Source organism: Pelophylax lessonae (assembly GCF_965119305.1).
Source record: "Pelophylax lessonae genome assembly, chromosome: 1".
Classification (NCBI taxonomy): domain Eukaryota; kingdom Metazoa; phylum Chordata; class Amphibia; order Anura; family Ranidae; genus Pelophylax; species Pelophylax lessonae.
The window spans coordinates 598577522-598598105 of record NC_138768.1 but is presented as its reverse complement, the minus strand read 5'-3'; the positions used below and the strand labels follow the sequence as shown (position 1 = coordinate 598598105).

The 20584-nt window shown below is 43.0% G+C and overlaps 1 protein-coding gene across 4 annotated transcripts in view; it reads left to right on the top strand.

Annotated features, from left to right (window-relative positions):
* Window positions 1-2359, top strand: part of PPP3CA (protein phosphatase 3 catalytic subunit alpha) — a 466059-nt gene extending 463700 nt beyond the window's left edge. For all 4 annotated transcript variants that reach the window (XM_082243610.1, XM_082243608.1, XM_082243611.1 and 1 more), the window contains one exon: window positions 489-2359. In XM_082243610.1, coding sequence (XP_082099736.1) covers window positions 489-685 — 197 coding nt within the window. In that variant the 3' untranslated portion in view covers window positions 686-2359. The remainder of the gene's footprint in view (window positions 1-488) is intronic.
* Window positions 2360-20584: the final 18225 nt, after the last annotated feature.

Genomic DNA, 20584 nt, shown 5'->3' with positions numbered 1-20584 from the left:
GAAAATTGTTATTTCACGGCCATGTTTTCAGTGTTGTTAGCATTGGAATTGATCTTTGTTTTTAAACCTAAGACTGGTGTGTAAAACTTTAGATGGCGTGTACTCCGCATTATTTCTGCGTAAAGCTTGGTATGAAGAAAATGTGTTCCAGCAGTATTACATTCATTTGTATGTACAGTTTTAAAAGTAACCAAAACTATTTTGTGATTTCTTTTCTTTTTTTTTTTTTTTTTTAACATAAATCAAGATTTTTTAAACTGTGCAGAGAATAAAAATGAAAGAAAAACAAATGAGCTGAACTCAAATGGATAGCACTTTTTTTTATTTTGTTTTAGTGCATTATGTTTGTTTTATTTTATTTTTTAATCCACTGTTTTCCCACTCCATATCATGTGAATTATTTTTATTTTTATTTTTTAAATTATAATGCTTTTTTAAAATGTGTTAACAATGTTTTTTTTTTTATACTTTTGACCTTTTCTATGTAGCAATCAAAGGGTTCTCGCCACAGCATAAGATTACTAGCTTTGAAGAGGCCAAGGGCTTGGACCGCATTAACGAAAGGATGCCACCTCGCCGAGATGCTGTTCCTTCAGATGCCAACCTTAATTCTATCAACAAGGCTATTTCTTCAGAGACCAATGGCACTGACAGCAATGGCAGCACCAGCAGCAATATTCAGTGACCACTTCCTGTTCGTTATTATATTTTTTGTAGCTGCAAGGCATGACAGGATTGCTGCATATCAGCAACTGGGTGATCTTGATTTGGGTAAATGCTACTTACTCTGGGGTTGGTGATGAATGATTCAGTTTACAATGTCATCTAAAGAAATATAGTCTGATCTATTTTAGTGGGGGCCCTGGCCTCATCTGGATATGCCTATAAATGCTTGTAGAAAATATACACAAAAATATTGCTGACCTATATAGAACATATTTTCCAATGACATTGGAACCTTTACATTACTGAAAGGCCTTCTTTTAGTTACTGAACATACAGTACATATTTGTCTAATTTCTTACTAACTATTGTATGTTTACATTTGCAGCTCTAAACTACAAATAGACATTAAACATTTTTAACATAATGTACAAACTAAAATAAGGACTATTTATTGATGATGTTTTGTTACTCTTGTCAGATTGGCTCATTGTTTTCCCTACTGCTCCTCACTCTTTTGAAGCTGCTCGCAGTTGCATCTTTGTTTTAATGAATTGCAAGCCTCTCCAGCAGAGTATGTGTAACCCAAACCACAAATCTGAAAAGTCTTAATGTCACTGGTGCTGGGACATGGACTTCAGTGCATTGCTTTAGCAAGGAAAAAGGACAAAAGCAAAGAAAAAAAATAAAAAATATAAATATAAGAATGTTGACAAATTTGTTAAAGATGCCAAAAAACGGAAAGTTTAATTTTGTACAGATTATGCTTACCTCAGGTTACATTATTGTGCTTGAATGCCCTTCTTACTTATAGAACACATAGCTTAACTATTTGGCAGTGAATATCTTTTTTTTTTTTCTTTAATAAGCAAAACTGGAATAATGATAATCATTCTATTTTTTTTTTTGCTGTTCTATCTACGTTTTTTTGGTAAATAAAGTATTGGTTGTGGCTTGCTGAATTTTAATATTTATGAGTGGTGCATTTTTAAGTATAGTGAACAAGACACCATATTAAGTGCAGTGAAAAGCATCTATATTCTGTAAAAATCCGCCTATGCATGTTTTTTATGACAAAATTGGCTGTATAGGCCTGTATCAGACTGTAATGCGCTTAGTGGTTGGACTTATACTGGAAATGTATGTATACTGGCATACTTTATATTCTCTTAAAACGCTTAATGCCTTTGAAATTTTGTAATCAAAGAAAAAGCTTTGAAAAAATCTAAAGAAGAGAAAAGAATATTCTTAATGTTTTATAACATACGCTTGTCAGTGCACACATATATATGGTTAGCATGTTTAGCAAAACTTGTGAAATTTAAAATAAGTTTGTGGTTACATGTGAAACTTTAAGTGCATGATAACTGTTAGTGTCATAATAGTTTGGTCATTCTGTTATGTTACGTCATGTGCCACAAATGTGTAATTCTTTTCACTTTTTTTTCCCTTTATAATATGAGTTACGGGTTATTATTGACTCCTTCTAACAACATCAAAAATAAATTTAATTGAATCAAATTAAAGTCCATTGATATTTTCTAACAGTTGTTTAAGTGCCCAAGTAATTCACTACAGCCTAAAGCCTTGCCTTTGTAATTTGACTTCTGAAATGTTGGCAATCGAAGCATGCACGTGTAACAATGACAAAAAAAGCATTTTATATTACTACTCAATAAAATGTGCATGAACTTAAGCATCCGCTTGCTTCCGGGTATTTTTCCTCACCATGCATCGCATTAAATTCAAGTAAATGTAAGTATCATCAGTGAAAAAATACAGGGGATTTCCGAGGGAAAAAGCCCCATTTGCCTGTGACCTGTGTGGGAACATTAACTGGTCACCACCCTTCTCTATTTACAGGAATATGTAATTTATCTGCAGTGCCACATTCTGGAAAAAAAAAACTGCTATCACATCATAGTTCTTTTTTGAGAATGCCAAATACTGTGGTCATCCAGATTTTTTTTTTTTTTTTTTTCGTGGCTAGCATTTTATTTTGAAAATCTTGGAGGCTCTTGCCAGAATGTTTATTTTTTCAGTAAAATCCTTTTGAAGTTTAGCTAAAGCTATGCTTTCTACCATTTGGAATAGCAAAAGTTTAAAACTCATGTCTGCTTTTTTTCTGCTAAAAGAGAGAGGAAAGATCCCAGAAGAGGAAAAACCATTCTAGACAGTCGCTATCAAACAAATTACCTGCATTGGAAGACTCCCTCTTTATGAGGGTGAATCTCTCCAGCAGGAGCACAATAAAATCGATAAAAACCTAACAGGGTTCCATACTCTATTCAAGACAAAAAAGAAAAACCTATCTCAACAGTACAATATAGGTTATAGGCTCGTAACTTCCAGTGATCAAACATTAGCAGGCTTTCGAGGATGCACCCACTGGTCATCTCCAATAGAACCCCACCCCATTCCATAAGTCCTCAGTTTTCTGCTAGTGTCCTAAAATGATTGACCTCTTCTTCACTTTGTAATCACAGTTAGCTTAACTAGTTTATTATATTCCTTTAATATTTGTATCCTCAATCACTTTTCACTGTTTTCTGATGCAACAAATAGAAGCAGTGCATCCAGATTGGTGCAACCTTTATATAAACTTAGGAGCCGTACTCAGATCCCACGCTTTGGCAGTGGCCTGTAATGTCGCTTCAAACACTCCACAGAGGATTCATTACAGGACAGTCTACACCCAGGTTGCTGCATTTCCTTTTGGACTACTGTCCAGGCTAAAAGCCTAAACAGTTGAAGCCACCTTTAAAAGATGCCTCACATGTATGACTTTTGAAGAAGGACTTCTTTTTTTGGAGGCACTTGGTCAATTCATAAAAGATATTACAGGAGGAAAGGTTTTACTTCCACAGCGGAAGATTCCTAAACCCCCCTCTCAGGAGCCTCTACCACTGCAAACCACTTTTAACCTCCAAACCCGAGTTCAGCCCTTCCTTTCAGAAAAACTTGGGGCCCAGCAAGTCTTTCCCAAAGCCCTCTTCCCAATGAAGGGGTACTCCTCATTGTGCTTGGCAGTGACACAGTCAGTTGCAGTTTGTTGCACTAAACTTTGACCTTTCCTCTGTTCCAAAAGTATGTACAAAGGTCTAAGCACCTCAAGAATTAAGGGCAAGAAGACGTCCCAAAAACAGGTTTTTCATGAGCATGTTTTACCTCATGGTAACCTCCTTCGAGGGTGTACCATTTACCCATTTCCATTCAAGACCTCTCAAACAAAACATTTTGTTGAATTGGAACAAGCATATTTCTCTTGACCTGCCTATGATCCTATCCAGCCAGGCATTAAATTCCCTCACTTGGTGGATCTCCAGCCCAGCCTTGACAATGAGGAATTCCTTTCTTCCCTGTCACTGCAAAGTGATAACAGATGCCAGTCTTGCATGCTGGGGAGGAGAGTTCCATTCCCTGATGGTACAGGGAATATGGTCATCCACGGAAACTAAGCTCCCCATCAACATCTTGGAACTCAGAGCAATAACGATGGCTCTGCAACAAGGACACCCAATCCGGGTGCAGTCAGCCAATGCCGCTGCTAAGACCTACAACAACCACCAAGGGAGCAACAGGGGTCTAGCAGCCCTGAAGGAAGCAAAGCAGATCATCTTATAAACAGAAACTCACTGTCTAGTGATCTCTTCTGTCCACATCCCAGGATTGAACAACTGGAAAGCAGACTGAGTCTCAGCTTCCACCACCTGGATCAGAGGGAATGGGCCCTTCACCCACACATATTCAACCTGATAGGTCAGAAATGGTGGACTCAAGATGTAGACAATCCTAACTTCCAGATTCAACATCAAACCCCATCTGCTCAACAAGATAGAGCAAGACAGTGTTTCTAATTGCACCAAACTGGGTCAAAACCTGGTACAGGTATACTAAGACTTGGAGGAGATGGCACTTGGCCTCTTCCCAACAGGCCACACCTACTTTCTCATCGCCCCTATTTCATCCTGTTTTAAGTTTCTGGCTTTAATAGCATAATTGTTGAAGCCCAGGTCTTAAAAGGACAGAAGGGTTTCTGAGTCAGTCTTTCCTACCTTTCTAAAAGCAAGAAAAGCTATTTCCTGAATGATCCAGCACCCTACCTGGAAATCCTTCTTTGCCTGGTGTGAACATAGCCACCTAAACCCCAGAGATTATGCTATGCCTTGCATTCTGGACTTCCTACAATCAAGTCTTGACCAGAACTTGGTGTTAGGTACTCTTAAAGGACAAGTCTTGGCCTTGTCCATTCTTTTTCAAAAGCCTTGTGCTTTTCACTTGTTTGTAAAAACCTTATTTCAAGTTGTATATCATGTTAGCCCCAACTACAGCACCGTGTGCCCCTCTGGGATCTCGACTTGTCTCTCTCCGCCCCGCAGAAACCATCCCTTGAATCCATCAAGGATATCCCCCAGATGATCTCTGCTGCAAAATGGCCTTTCTGGTATCTATCACATCTGTCAGACATGCCTGTGTTAGCAACTCTCTCTTTTAGAGAGCCATATCTCAATTCTTCACAATGAAAAGGTAGTCTTCTATCCAGGATCATCCTTGTTAAGGTGATATCACGCTTTCACCTCAATAAAGACATAGTCCTAAAGTGGGTCTTCGCCCTAACTGTTAAGTTGTCCTCTAATGCCTCCTCCCCCCTCTCTTAGCAATAGACAGTTTTGTTGTTTTTTTAATATACTGTATATTTTCCATGTAAAGCAGCACTTTGTCATCACCTCTGGCGTATGTGCAGATGTGCCACGGAGCTCAGGTTCCAAGAGAGCCCTGCAGCACATCTGTGCATGTTCTGGAGTACCTGGTTTTTGCACATGCACAGTTTTTGCAACGCATATGATATGGAATTTCACACCGCCCCAGTCTTAAGACCTGTGTTGACAGGCTTTGGGCTTGTGTCGATGGGCAAATTGAGCTTGCTTTCCATTCCATTTGAATATGACTTCAGTTTAGGATGCTTCTTAGATTGTTCATAATTCATTGAGGTGCATTTGACCCACAGTTAGCCCCCCCCCTCCTCACCTACAGTTGACCTCCATCTAGACTGCTTTTGTAATCCAATGGACTTCTTTTGAAAGAGAAGCAGTTCTGACAAACAAATGCCCATTAACACAGGCCTTAAACTCACCTGTCCCCCATCCATAGAGATCTCATGGACTAGATTGCACAACCGCTTATCAAAATGTTTCAACCAGGACTGTACATACACTTATCACTCTCCACCCAGTCCTATGAAGCTTAAGCTTCAAAGCTCCATTAGAATAAATAGGAATGTAGAGCTTATGCACTGGCCCATCCAGGGAACATTTTGACAAATGGTTGCTCGAGCAAGTCATTGATATCTCGCTGAACCAGGGACAGCTGAGTGTAAGACTGGGAGGGGATGCTGGGGTAGATAGAGAGAGATAAAGGTGCAACTCCACCTTAGATTTATAAATGTAGACAGAAAAGTCAATACACAAAGTTTTCTATTTGTAGTTGTTAGACATCCTTTGAGTCTCTTGATGTGCTAGAGGTGTTTTGGAAAAATAAATACATTTTAAAAAAACCGTGTCATGATATTTTGTGTCTCTGTAGACATGTCAATGTCAGTATGTGATTAAACATTTCTAACCGTAGAAACCAGTAGAACGTTTACTATTTGCTACAAGTGATTGAAATTCTATCACAAAACCATCCAGCAGTAAGTTGAGAGAGGTAAGTTTTGTATACCTGAGAAATAGGTAAACGTTTCTCTGATTTTATATTGCTGTTAAAATGTTATTTTGAGGTAAAGTAACAGTAAAGGATACATTATTCATACACCGTGGGTTATAGGCTTGTATTTTTTTGGTGATTGGACATAGTAAAAATGACAAAGTTTTAGAGGACACGCCCTACCCCTCTCCTGCCCATACATGAACTGAAGCATAGTAAACACAGATATACCTGCAGCTGCTTCCGGCGGGAGAGGAAAGAAGGGGGGTACTCTGGAGAATGTAAAGAGGCACTCTAGAAGCACTAAGGGGCACTCTGGAGGTACAAAGTTAGTACCTTCAGGGTTCCCCCTTACATCCTCCTTATGTACTGCTCCTCCAGAGTGCCCCTATTTAAATACCCCCTGGCCTGGTCACAACTCATGAGCAGCTGGCTATAAAACACTTTAGAAAAAAATGATTTGTCTGTGATTCTGAACTGCATGCACAGTCTGGAGTCAGCTGATTAGTGAACTGCCGAGCTTGGTCCCTACTCGTGTGGTAGGGAGGGGGTGTGAATTTAAGCCACATCCCACTGCCTGGTCTGAGGCTGAGCCCAGCAGTTCTCTAATCAACTTGCTCCAGACTGCACATGCCCGGTTGTGATGACAGGCTAGGCTACTGCTGAGCAAGACAGGTGCTCTTAATGTGCCTCCTCACCTATTGTGGTGTTTGAGGGAGCTCAGGAAGATTCACAGCACCAAGTATGCAGAGAATGCAGGAGGTTTGCTGACTGGAATACTGGGAAAGAGTCAGTGCAGTGACAGTGCTTAACCTCTGTTATCAAGCCCGAGCAGAGGAGGGGGAGAGCAAAGAAAGGATCAGAGAGGCACCGCAGAGTGGCTGGAAGACCAGCAGAGACAGTAGCTTGCTGGAGGGTACTTCACCTCCATCATTGAGCACAAGTAGAGGGAGGGGGGCGCTGGAAGGATCACAGAGGCATTTGTGTGCGGCTGCAGGGCTACAACCTACAGTGACAGGCTGGATCAGTGTGAGAGCCGGATGTACTTATGGCTCGTCTACCATGTGGTATGCCAAAAGTACTCAGCATAGTCAGCAGTGTGGAGCTGCAGGAAGCCTGCAGATCATGGCAGTATATGCTGAGAGACAGCAGAGCTCTCTCACTCCATGTGTCTGCTCTGTGTGTTTGGCAACACAGTCATGGGGCGGGCCCCCTACTGGCCTCAGGCTCTCGGGCCAAAATGGTCAGTCCACCCCTGCTCACCTCCCTTATATGTACCTGCATCCTCACTTGATCCAGCGCTGTGCATATCTGCAGTGGCTCTCTTCTCTCACTTCCCAGTCTCACAGGCTTTGCTGAGGCATCAGGAGCCAATATAGGTCAATATCTGTCAAACCCTGGAATGAGGGGGGTGGGCAGAGCCACGCTCGCTGTGACCATGGCCACAGGCAGTGCAGTTCAGGATGGAGCCTGCAGGTGTGCCACCATTGGCTTCCTTTGGTGGCACACCGAGAAGTGGGGGAGCCAGGAGCACCATTGGGGAACCCAAGATAAGAAGGTTCTGGACCGCTCCTTAAAATTCCCTTGCACAAAACATGTAAGTATAACATGTTTGTTGTTTTCTTTTTGAGTTTGCAATTACTTTAACTAGGTTATTTTTTTCTTATTTTATCATCCGATTCTTAAAATAGGCCCTCGCGGTTTTTAACTGCCAGCATAGCAATGTATCTCAGTAAAACCTTGGTAGTTGTACCCAGACCCCTCACTTGTGGGGGCGGTCTGCAATGTTGCTTCAGGCACTAGATTCTGCATGGGCACTCACCTTGGAATTTGGTACAGTGCGTTGCAGTGCGTTAAGTTAGCTGCAAAATGCTATACATGTCCAGGGACATTTCAAAAGGGTATAAAATTGAGCTCAACACTCTACCACCTCACTGCTTTCTCTTTTCAAATCAACCTAAAAGTGCCCAAAGACGGTGACATTTTCAGAATGCCCTGAACCACCTCTTGTTCTGGGGAGTTGTGCCAGTATCGTCATAAGACAGGTTCAAAGGATTCTCTTCAAACCTGTTCAGTGTACCAAAGCACAGCGGGTATTCATCCTGTACTGGATGTAAAATCTGTAAACCAATATCTTCATAGTTGGGTTGAAAAAAAAAAAACACTAGTCCATCTAGTTCAACCAGCAAGAAAAAGATATACACAATCCTATACCTACAGTTGATCCAGAGGAAAGACGGGAAGGCAAAAAAACCCCAATAAAACATGATCTAATTCGCTCCAGTGGGGTAAAATAAATTCCTTCCTGACCCCCCCGGGAGGCAAAAGGATATTCCCTGGATGAACTACCCCTTGTGGAGGTGTTGTCTCTAAATGTTAATATCCAGTTACATTCTGTGCATTTAGGAATGTATCCAGGCTTTTTTCAAACAATCTACTGAGCTGGCCAGAACCAGCTGTTGAGAAAGTCTATTCCACATTTTCACAGCTCTTACTGTGAAGAAACCTTTCCGTATGTGGAGGTAAAATCTCTTTTCCTCCAGACATAGAGTTCCCCTTTGACCTCTAATAACCCGAGAGTGAATACTTCTACACCAAGTTCACTATTTGGACCACTTATGTATTTATCCATGTTGATCATCTCTACCCTTAATCTCTTCTCAATAGAGAATAAATTCAGTTTAGCTAATCTTTCAGTTTCAGTTCAGCTAATCTTTTCCTCCTTTGAGCTCCCATATGCCACTTATCAGTTTGGTTGCCTTTCCCTGCATTATCTCCAGTTCTCCGATATCCTTTTTTAGAACTGGTTCCCAAAACTGCTCTTCATATTCAGATGAGGTCTTACTAATGATTTGTACAGGGGCAAAATTATGTCTCTCCCTTTGCAGTCTATAGCTCTTTTAACCACTTTACCACCGGGGGATTTTGCTGTCTTACTTTTTGCGATTCAGCGCTGTGCGACTTTAACTGACAATTGCGCGGTCGCGCGATGCCGTACCCAAATGAAATTTACGTCCTTTTTTTCCCACAAAGAGAGCTTTCTTTTGGTGGTATTTGATCACCTGAGCGATTTTTACCTTTTGCGCTATAAACAAAAAAAGCGTTTATTTTGAAAAAATAACAATATTTTTAAAAAATTTTTTATATGAAATTCCCCCCCAAAAAAATGTAAAAATCAAATTTTTTTAAAATTTTTGGCCAATTTGTTTTCTGCTACCTATGTTTGGTAAAAAAAAATCACAATAAGCGTATTTTGATTGGTTTGCGCAAAAGTTATTGCGTTTACTAACTAAGGGAAAGATTTCTGTCATTTTTGGTGTTTTTTTTTTTAACGAGTAATGGTGGCGATCTGTGATTTTTTTTTTTGCGGGACTGCGACATTGCGGCAGACAGATCGGACCCTTGACTGACATTTTTGACACTTTTGGGGGTACCAGTGACATTACTGCAGTAATCAGTACTATATATATATGCACTGTTACTGTAAAAATGACACTGGCAGGGAAGGGGTTAATTTTATTGGAGAGGGAAGGGTTAATGTATGCCTGGTGCTTACTAACGTGTGTGGGGGGAGGTGACTGAGTGAGTCAGGGACAGATCGCATGTTCAGCTATGCTGAACACTGCAATCTGTCACTCCCTGTCACTTAGGAGATCCGCCCGCTCTGTTTACACAGGCGGGCGGATCTCCAAACTAGATTCCCAGACGATCGGGGAAGAGCAGCGGCGATCGCCGCCGCTCCTCCCCTGACCCAACTCCCGCTGTGACTGAAAACAGCGGGAGCGCCGCCTACAGGGGAAGGAGTCCAGCGACGTAGGTCTACGTTGCTGGACGATAACGAGCCACATTGCTGCAGTAGCAGCAATGTGAGCAGACGTCAAGTGGTTAATACAAGAAAATATTTTGCTAGCTTTAGAAACTGCAGCTTATCATTTCATGCTATTATTAAGTCTATGATCTACCAAAACACCGCCAGCTGTTCTCCTCTTAGAATGTATGATGCATGCATTTTCTTAGGCCTCTTTCACACGGCCGCTCCGTATATCACCCCATCCGTTTGCGGGTGATATACGGACATAATGCATGTCAATGGGATTGCGGATGTCAGCGGATGACCATCCGCTGACATCCGATTTGTATCCTTTCAGTTCTGTTCCGTTTTTTGGAACGGAACAGAACCCTATTTTTCTTCCATTTAAAAAACGGAACGGATGCAAAATCGGATGTCAGCAGTGTCATCCGCTGACATCCCAAATCCCCATAGACATATATTATGTCCATATATCATCCGCAAACGGATGGGATGATATGCGGACATACGGAGCGGATGACACAAATGTCATCCCTGTCGGCGAATAAAAAGAAAAAAAAGTGCCGGAGCAGAAGAAAAAATCGGAGCGGCCGTGTGAAAGAGGCCATAGCTTCAAAGTGCATACCTTTACATGTATCAATGTTAAAACTCATTTGCTACTTAGTTAACCAATTAAATAGAGATCACCTTGCAAGTTGGGGACACCCTGTACCGATTTCATTTCACTGCATAGCTTGGTGTTATCTGCAAATAATAAAATGGTACTTTTATTCCCAGACCCTATATAATTTATAAATATGTTAAAAAGTAAGGGTCCCACCACTGAACCTTGGGGTACACCACTAATAACATTCAAAGCATTAATCACTACTCTCTGAATATAGTCTTTTAGACCGTTTTCTATCCATTTACAAACTGCATTTTCTAAGCCTGTTGACTTTATCTTACACATTAGCCATGTGTGGGGAACTGTATCAAACAGTTTTACAAAATCCAAGTAAAATATATCCACAACAGCTCCTTTGTCTAAGTTCCTAAGCCTTCAAATTCCAAAATTTTGCATGGGATCCACAAGGTTAGTAATTGCCTACATGACAAAGGAAAAGCATGGCATCTATGGACATCCAAGATGCCTATCTGCATGTTCCCAATTACCCACCTCATCAGCGTTTTCTGCACTTCACATTGGCAGTCAACCAAATCCAGTTTGTTGCACTTCCCTTTAACCTATCCTCTGCTACCAGAGAGAACTTGACACTTCTGCTTGTCCTCAGAACTCAGGTCATCCATGTCGCAGTCTATCTAGACAACCTTCTTCTGAAGGACTTATCAGAAAATTCAGATGCTTCTGACCTTTGGCTCGATGATATATTTAAATAAATCTTCTCTCTAGCCTTCCCTTCACCTGGAATACCTGGCTTTGGTCCTGCACACATCCCAAGTAAAAGTCTTTCTCCCAAAAAAAGTTTTATTTCTAAGAGCACATGCTTGAGAATTAGGTTCCAAGGAACTATCCAACGTCCTTCAAGTACCATTCGCCCAATTATATTTAAAAACTCTCCAAAAAAAAATCTTGTCAACCTAGAAAAAAAAACAGGCTCTTTCTCTAAATTTGCCCATGCTCCTATCCAGCAAAGCAATGAATTCCCTAAGAGTTGAGAAGTCTTTTCTTCCCTATCAGTGGAAAATTGTCAAAACTGATGCAAATCTCTCAGCCTGGGTATGAATCTTCCAGTCTCTGCCAGTTCAAGGAATATGGTCATTAAAGGAAACCAAGCTCCCCAACAAAATCTTGGAGCGCAGAGCAGTTAGGTTGGCCCTGCAGCACTGTTTCCATCTTCTGAAGGGGCAGTCATACAATGCCATGGCAGTGGCCTGCATCAACTATCAATGGGGCACAAGGAGCCTGGCTGCCTTGAGGTTAAAGAGCCAGATCATTTTCTGGACTGAGACTCACTGTCCCTTTCTTCAGTCTGGTGTGCCAAAAACTGAGGATGCTTGATGTGAACATCCTAGTCTCCAGATTTAACAAACTACCTTTGTTTTTTCCAGATTTAGAGATCCTCTAGTGCTAGCCTCAAATGCCTTGATAATCACCTGGTCTCAATTCAGGCTAATTAATACTTTCCCTCCAGTGTGCATTATACCTTGTCTGCTCTAAAAAAAAGAGAGTTAAATGGTGATTGTAATTGCACAAACTAGCCCAGAAAAGTTCTGGTACTTGGACATATTTAGCAGACAATCCCAGGCCTCTTCCCAACAGGCTAGATCTGCTATCTCAAGGCCCACCATTCCATTATCTGGCTTTTTAGGGTTCTTTCCCCTCTGTTTTCACCTGTATTGGAGTGCCCCTCACTCTGGATGAGGTAGCACAGGAGGTAGAGCAGACAGCAGCATTGTACGTCTGGGTGCGGGGTCGGTAAATGTATTAGCAGATTTAAATACACTAACAAATTGTTGAAGCCAATTTTTTTTAATCTGTGAAAGCAGGTTTTTTTTTTTTTTTCCCCTTTTGGCTTAAAGGTTTTGTATGAATAAATAAAATGTGATAATTTTAATTACTCCTGTGAGTGTTAAAGAGGTTGTAAACCTTGAGAAAAATAAAAGCCGCCCAAAAAAAACCTGTAAGACAAAAGTTAGTATGCATCACATGCTAGCTTTGTTATGAGATCCTTACCTTAGACTGAAGCTCTGCAGCAGTACCTGTACACCACTGAGCCAGCTGACATCTTCCCTGGTGTTTCTTCCGGGTTTGCAGGCTCTGGCGCTGTGAGTGGCCGGAGCCACGATGATGTCACACCCACGCATGTGTACGGGAGCTGCTGTTTACCACATGGGCTCTGAAGGACTGGCACAGTAAGCCAGACCTTCAGAGCGCATGCGCCGATGACGTCATCGTGCAAGTTTAGGAGATATTCACAGTACCGACAGGTGAGCATTATTATAGGCTTACCTGTAGATACAATTACAAAATAAGACTTTACTTCCCCTTTAAGTGGTTTATCTCATGTAAACTGATACATTCTGCTAGAGAGCTTATGCTTTTGTAAAAACAGACTTGCTGGCTCGATCACCAGATTAAATAAGAAGAAAGAAAGCCTAAAAATGGAAATGAATTCAGTCATCACATCTAAGAATTGGTAAGCTGCAATATAATAAAGGTTTGCTTTTGGGTTTAATACTTTAGGCTTGATTCACATATATGCATGTTGCTTTTGAGCGTTTCTGCAGTGCTTTTTGCTGTGCTTTCTGTGTTTTTTTTCTTTTAACTGCAAATTCACAGCGATTTGAAATTTGTGTTGGTTTTTTTTTGTTTTGTTTGCTTTCCATTCACTTTATATAGTCGGTTGCTAAGGTGCGGGCCGGTAAGCCAGCAGCCATGTCCTTAACAACCAATGAGTCATCAGCTATCAGCGGGGTTCCCTACTGACAGCTGAATGTAAAAAAAAAAAAGGATTTGCTGGCTTAAAAAATTCAAGAAAAAAAAAAAGCATGGGGTCCCCTCCACCCCAAAGCACCTTGTCCCCAAGAGCCTCATCCCCACAACCCTGGGCAGTGGTTGTGGGGGTCTGCAGAAGGGGGTTATCAGAATCTGGAAGCCCCCTTTAACAAGGGGGTCCCAAGATCCCGGCCCCCTCATGTGAATGAGTATGGGGTAGTGTAGTGTGACAAAAAACAGGAGACAGTTTTTTGACAAGTCCTTTTTAAAAAGTCTTCCTCTGGTCTTTTTCTTCCTGCCGTCTTCATCTTTTTTTTTTTTTTTTTTTTTTTTTTATTCTCTATATACAAAAATATAAAAATGACGGCATTACTACATATCCAAAGAGTTACCAAACAACCCACAAAAAAAGGAATGTAAACACCTTGCAGATTTAAGTTAGGCTTACCTAAACATTAGAAATTAAAGCCGCTCTACTATAATGTCGCTCTACTATTCTCCTCAACTGATTTACCCTAGATTATCAAACCCTACTAAGATAGGAGTAGGTGCTTTTTTTCGTTTTCTCTTTCCTGCGTTAAAGGAACTCTACCATCACCCTTCATCTTCCTCCGGTCTTCTCCTTCCTCCGCTTGACCACCCCCCCCCCCCCATTTCCTGGCCTGCTGGGCTGCATGCTTGGATAAGGGTATGGGGTATGATATTTATAAGGGTCTGATATATATATATATAAACAATGTGTTTTTTTTTTTCTGGCATGGGGTTCCCCTCAAAATCTATACTAGACCAAAGGGTCTGGTATGGCTTGGGGGGGGGGGGGGGGGGCACACCGATTTTTTTTTTTTTTTTTTTTCCTGAATTTTTTTAAGTTGGCAAGTCTCTTTTTACAGTTAGCTGTCAACAGGGAAGCCCACTGACTGGTGATGACTCCTCGGTTAAAGACGCGGTGGCTGGCTTCCCGGCCCACTCCTTAGCAACCGGCTATATGCAGTGAATGTAAAACAAAAGCGTAAATGACGGTAAAAACACAGTACATGCATTTTGGATGGAGGTCTATTGAACTCTATTGCTGCATGCTGTGGGGAAAAAGTCCCTGATCCTTTCCAAAAATGCAGGGGCACAAAGATGCATTGATGGGGACGTGTTTCATAGAAGCCCATGTTGAAAAAAATGCCCTGTATTTCTGCAATACACAGGAAAAAACACATTGTGAATAGGGCCTGGCTGTTGAAACCCAGGTTTTAAGGGCCTTAATAGCATGGCTGTCGAAGCCCAAGTTTTAAGGGTTAGAGGTGTTTGAGTTTGTGATTCCTACCATGCAACTGGAACTTCTTTTTGCCTGGTGAGAAAACAGAAACTTCAGTCCCAGAGTGTAGCTAACATTCTAGCTGTCCTATAAATAGGTCTTGACCAGAAATTGGCATTAAGTACCTTAAAGGTCAGGTCTCAGCCTTCTCTATTTTTTCTCAGAGGCTTCTGGTTTCACTGCCCATTGTACAAACATTTCTTCCCGTACAGCTCCCCTTACAGCTTTCTGTGCTTCCTTGGGATCACAACTTGGTTCTCTCTGACCTGCAGAAACCTCCCTTTGAACCAGTGAGATCAGTGATATTCCCCTAGAGAATCGCTCATGCAAAAGTCACTATCACATTTGACAGATGTGTTTCTAAATTGGTAGCCCTATTCTTGTAAAGAGTCCTTGTTCTTGGGTCTGTTGGAACAGTTCTGTCTGCCTCATTGTAGACTACCCTTCCTGTTCCATGGTGTATGAATACTCTGCCTGCGCCCTGTAGAATTAGGAGACAGTTGCCTTTCCATAACATGAAGTGCCTGAACAAGAACCTTCATGGAAGAATCATCAGGGAATATTTTATAAAAAGCTACAGCTTTAACCGCTTCCCGACCAACATATTTATACACTATTTTGTCAAAAGTATTTTGACGTCTGCCTTTACACACACATGAACTTTATTGGCATCCCAGTCTTAGTCAGTAGGGTTCAATATTGAGTTGGCCCATCCTTTGCAACTATTACAGCTTCAGCTCTTCTGGGAAGGCTGTCCACAAGGTTTAGGAGAGTGTATTTGGGAATGTTTGACCATTCTTCCAGAAGCACATTTGTGAGAGGCACAAATGTTGAAGGAGAAGGCCTGGCTCGCAGTCTCCACTCTAATTCATCCCAAAGTTGTTCTATTGTGTTGAGGTCAGGGCTATGTGCAGGCCAGTCAATGTTCCTTCACCCCAAACTTGCTCATCCATGTCTTTATGGACTTTGCTTTGTGCACAGGTCACAATCATTTGGTGGAGGGTGATTATGGTGTGGGGTTGATTTTCAGGGGTTGGGCTTGGCCTCTTAGTTCCAATGAAGGAAACTCTTAAGGCGTCAGCATATCAAGACATTTTGGACAATTTAATGCTCCTAAATTTGTGAGAACAGTTTGGGGATGGCCCTTTCCTGTTCCAACATGACTGTGCACCAGTGCACAAACAAGGTCCATAAATGCATGGATGAGCAAGGATGAGGAATTTGACTGGCCTGCACAGAGTCCTGACCTCAACCCGGTCATTCCCATTGGCACACTCCCTAAACCTCGTGGACAGCCTTTCCCCTTCTATTTTGACAGAATCGTCACTGAACAGTGGGGACGACCAAAGCGTCCCCACTCTTCAATGAAGTGGACTGTTCCATTGACCCTCTGGTTTACATTTTAAACAAGGCAACCATGATTCCGGTTGAAGAGTCCCCGGCCTTTAAGGACCTGGCTGACAAGAAGGCAGAGGCTGTGGCCCGCAATTTGTACACCCTTGCTGGTTTGGCACTGAGGCCGATATTCACCTTTGCCCTAGTGTCACACACTCTGACTGAGTGGGCTAAGCTTTTACGCCGTGACCTGGAGGGGGAGTAGCTCCCCCCGCCTTTGCTGAGCTAGAGGACCATCTGTTCCAGGGGCTGCAGTTTATCTGTGATGCCTCTTTGGATGCGGCTCCCCTGGTGGCTCAGCTCTCTGTTTCAGCAGTGGTCTTTCAGCGTGTTATTTGGGTCAAATGCTGGTCTGTGAACCAGATTTTAAACATGGCCTTGACTGCTCTTTCCTTTCGAGGAGATCACCTATTTGGTGTTACCCTGGATGACCTAATTAAAGGTCTCACAGGGGGGAAGAGTACCTTTCTCACGCATGCTTTTGAGGGCAAGGACCCTCGTAGACGTGGGCCTTCTTCCCTGCTCATAGGAAGTTGTTTCGTCCCTCAGGGTCAACTGACAAGTGATCTGAAGCCTTCAGGGCCTCCTCTGGCTGATCCAAGCAAACTTGGTCTGGCAAGACTCCAGACCCACGAACAAGGACCCTTTAGCAGGAAGGTGCGCTCTCACCCGTATCTAGGGTGGGAGCACATCTTCGCTGGTTCCCGGTACTGACTCCCCTGGTATGAGAACAAGTGGGTCCACCAGGTCATTAGGCGTAGCTACAAGTTTGAGTTTTGTTCTTACCCTCCGGTAAGGTTCTTCCTTCCGATGTGCGACTGTCCCCAGTCCGCTTACAGGCTCTTTCTCCAGAACGTTTTCAGGGGTTTTACCCAAACCTGTTTACAGTCCCCTGGAAAGAATGCAGGTTCATCCAATTCTGGACCACAAGATGCTAAACTGCTTTGTGCAGGTACAGAAGTTCAGAATGGAGTCCATTCACATGGTGGTGGCTTTCCTGCATCAGGGGGATTTTCTTGCCTTTATCGACATCAAGGAAGCTTGCTTAACATTCAAATATTTGTCGGTCCTCCACTTTGCCTTGGTAGAGGAGCATTATCAGTTTGTGGCGTTATCTTTTGATCTCGCTTCTGCTCCTCAGGTCTTCACGAAAGTGTTGGCCCCGGAGCTTGCATTGTTATGCCGATGGGGGATTGGGGTACTGGGCTACTTGGATGTCGTCCTTCTGCAAGCAGAGTCTCCTGCTCTGGTGGAAAATCTGGAAATCGCCATACAAGCTTCAAGGAGTTTGGCTGAATTTTGATTTTTCATCAGTCTGCTCTAGTTCCATCCACAAGCTGGACTATCTGGGTCTGACTCTGGATTCGGCCTCAGCCAGAGTGCTCCTTCCTCTGGACAAACTCCAGAAACTACAGGCTGCAATTCATCTCCTGCTGTCCAGCAGATGCTCATCCCTCTGGACTTGCATGCGGGTGCTGGGCCTGATGATGCCTTTGAGGCAATTCTGTTTGCACAGTTCCATACAAGGTCTCTACAAGGGAGATTCTGGCCAAATGGGACAAGAATCCACCTTCTCTGGTTCCTCCCCTTGTATTGAACAGTGGTCACCACGGAAGCCAGCCTGTTCTGTTGGGGGGGTGTCCTCTGCAAATATTCTACTCAGGGGATCTGGACACTGGAAAAGTCCAGACTACTGATGTCTTGGAACTCCGAGCAGTTAGACTGTGCCTAGAACATTGGACAGATCGTCTTCAGGGATGCCCAGTATGTATTGAATCGGGCAATGCCACGGCCGCGGCTTATGTCAGTCACCAGGGGGCACAAGAAGTGTCCTGGCAGCTCTGGAGGTAGTCAGCATTCTAAGGTGGGCAGAACAGTTTGCTCTAGCCCTCTCCGCAGTATATATTCCCAGGGTGGAAAACTGGCAGGCAGATTACCTCAGTTGGCAGGCGTTGGACCAAGGGAAGTAGTCCCTTCATCCGGAGGGGTTTCATCAGTTGTGTCTCCAGTGGGGCATCACCGAGTTGGATCTGATGGGTTCCCGGCTCAACAGAAAGTTGCAGAGGTTTGTGGATCGGTCACGGGATCCTCTGGCGGATGCCACAGATGCGCTGGTGGCCCCGTGGGGTCAGTATCGTCTGATTTTTGCCTCACCTCCTTTCAAGCTTCTGCCAAGACTTCTACACAGGATTGAGGCAGAAGGGATTCTAGTCATCTTGGTGGCCTCGGACTGGCCTCGGTGGGCTTGGTATGCTGATCTGGTGCGGCTGGTCGTTGATGTTCCTTGGAAGCTTCCGCTCAGGGAGGATCTGCTGTCCCTAGAACCAATCTTCCGTCATTCTATACAGTAGAGTCTCTGTATTTCCAACGCTGTTAAAAGCTAGGAAACCTACTTCTAGGAAGATCTACTGTAGTACATGGAAGACGTACATTGTATGATGTGAGTTTCTTGGGGTTCATTCTCGCTCTTTTCGCTGGCTCGGATCTTGACCTTCCTTCAATGGGGCATTGAGCAGAAACTGGCCTTGAGCACTATCAAGGGTCAGGTGTCAACCTCGGCGTTCTTCTTTCAACGGCTTTTGGCCACATACTCCCTGGTGCGTACTTTTCTTCAGGGAGTTAGGCACTTGACACCTCCAGTGTCCTTGATTTGGTGCTCTCTATCCTCTAGAAGCCTCTTTTTGAGAATCTTCGCTGTCCCAGAGGGTGACCTTTTTGGTGGCTTTCCCCTCTACCCGCAGAGTGTCCGAATTGGCGGCGTTATCCTGTCATTCACTCTACTTGGTGGTTCACTGAGATAAGGTGGTTCTTCGCCCCTGTACGCCGTTCCTTCCAAAAGTTGTCTCTGATTTTTATTTGAATGAAGATGTGTTGCCTTCCCTGTGTCCTGGGTCAAAACATCCAAAGGTAATTGCCTTGCATGCCTTGGATGTGGTCCGGGCAGTTAGGGTGTACCTGGCAGCTACAGAGTCTTTTAGGAAGTCGGACTCACAATTTATGCTCATGGATGGGCCTCAGAAAGGGTTGTCCGCTTCCTCTGCGACCATTTACCGATGGATCAGACAGAGGATGATTCAGACAAACAGAAATAATAAATATAAGGAGTACCCATGGTGCAGGTATTGCAGAAGATTCTGAGTGTTGTAAAGGTAGCACACCAGTAGATTTTCCTTTGTGACTCTAATTAGATCCCCATGTGGCCCAGTCTGACTAGAGCAAGCATAAAGACTCGTTCAGCAGTATGTGTAATGTAAGCTTTTCCATTGATTTCATTATGCAGATCTGGCCAGTAAGTCTGTTGTTTTTCAAAAGAACAAGCGCTCTTCAAGATGGGGCAGTTAGAGGGATGAGACAAACCATTTACCACTTGCGCGGTTTACCACTTTGGAATGATCATCTTTTAATTTATGTAAACCTTTATCCCAAAAGGAAGCTGGAGTTTGGCTTTAGTTTGTTAGTGTATCTTAATCTGCTGGAAAATTTCTCCCTTCCCCCGAGATTAACAATGCTGCTGTCCATGAGTACCACCGTGTTCCTTCATCCAGAGTGGGGGCACACTAATATAGGAGGTGTGTTGCAAGCCAGATCAAGTGAAATCAGTGGGGACAAAAACCTAAAAAAATCAAATCTAATGATTGGTAAGTTGCAATATAATAATTTTTTGGTTTTGCATTTAATACTATTTTAACGCCAAAGGCCTGGGTGCCATCCCTTTTTCCTCTAACATGTTCCCTAGCAAACATGTATTTATGGCAAAACAAACAACAGAGCCTAACTTAATCATCATATAAAACAAAAGTACAAACCTTTTTTCTCTTACGTCCTCCGACAGTCACCGCCCCTTCATAATCTTCACCAATGGTATTGACCTTTGCTCCGTAGGAGTAGCTAGGCAACAAGATTTGTTAATATAAAAGCTTTTAGCATATCACACCCCTAGGGGGGCGGTCCCCTCAGTCAATACCTCCCTGCTTCCAGCATTCTCAACTCAGTTTGATCTTGCCTAGCTTAGGAGTAGCTGGCTGTTCCTGTGCTGGGCCTTTTCAGTCTCAGCCTTCTACCCTTTTTTGGATTTTATTTCAAGTATTTTTCTCTTTCTGTTACTTAGCTGTTATTTTATCAGCCTTAGTTTAGGTTTCTTTGGATGAAGATGATTCTGCGGAGCTGGGTCTCGGACTGGCCTCCCTAGATCCCAGGGCTGAGAGCCAGGGGTTTCCCCAGCCTGCCATCGAGCGTTCAGCTTAGGTTTTGCCCTGGCATATTGAAC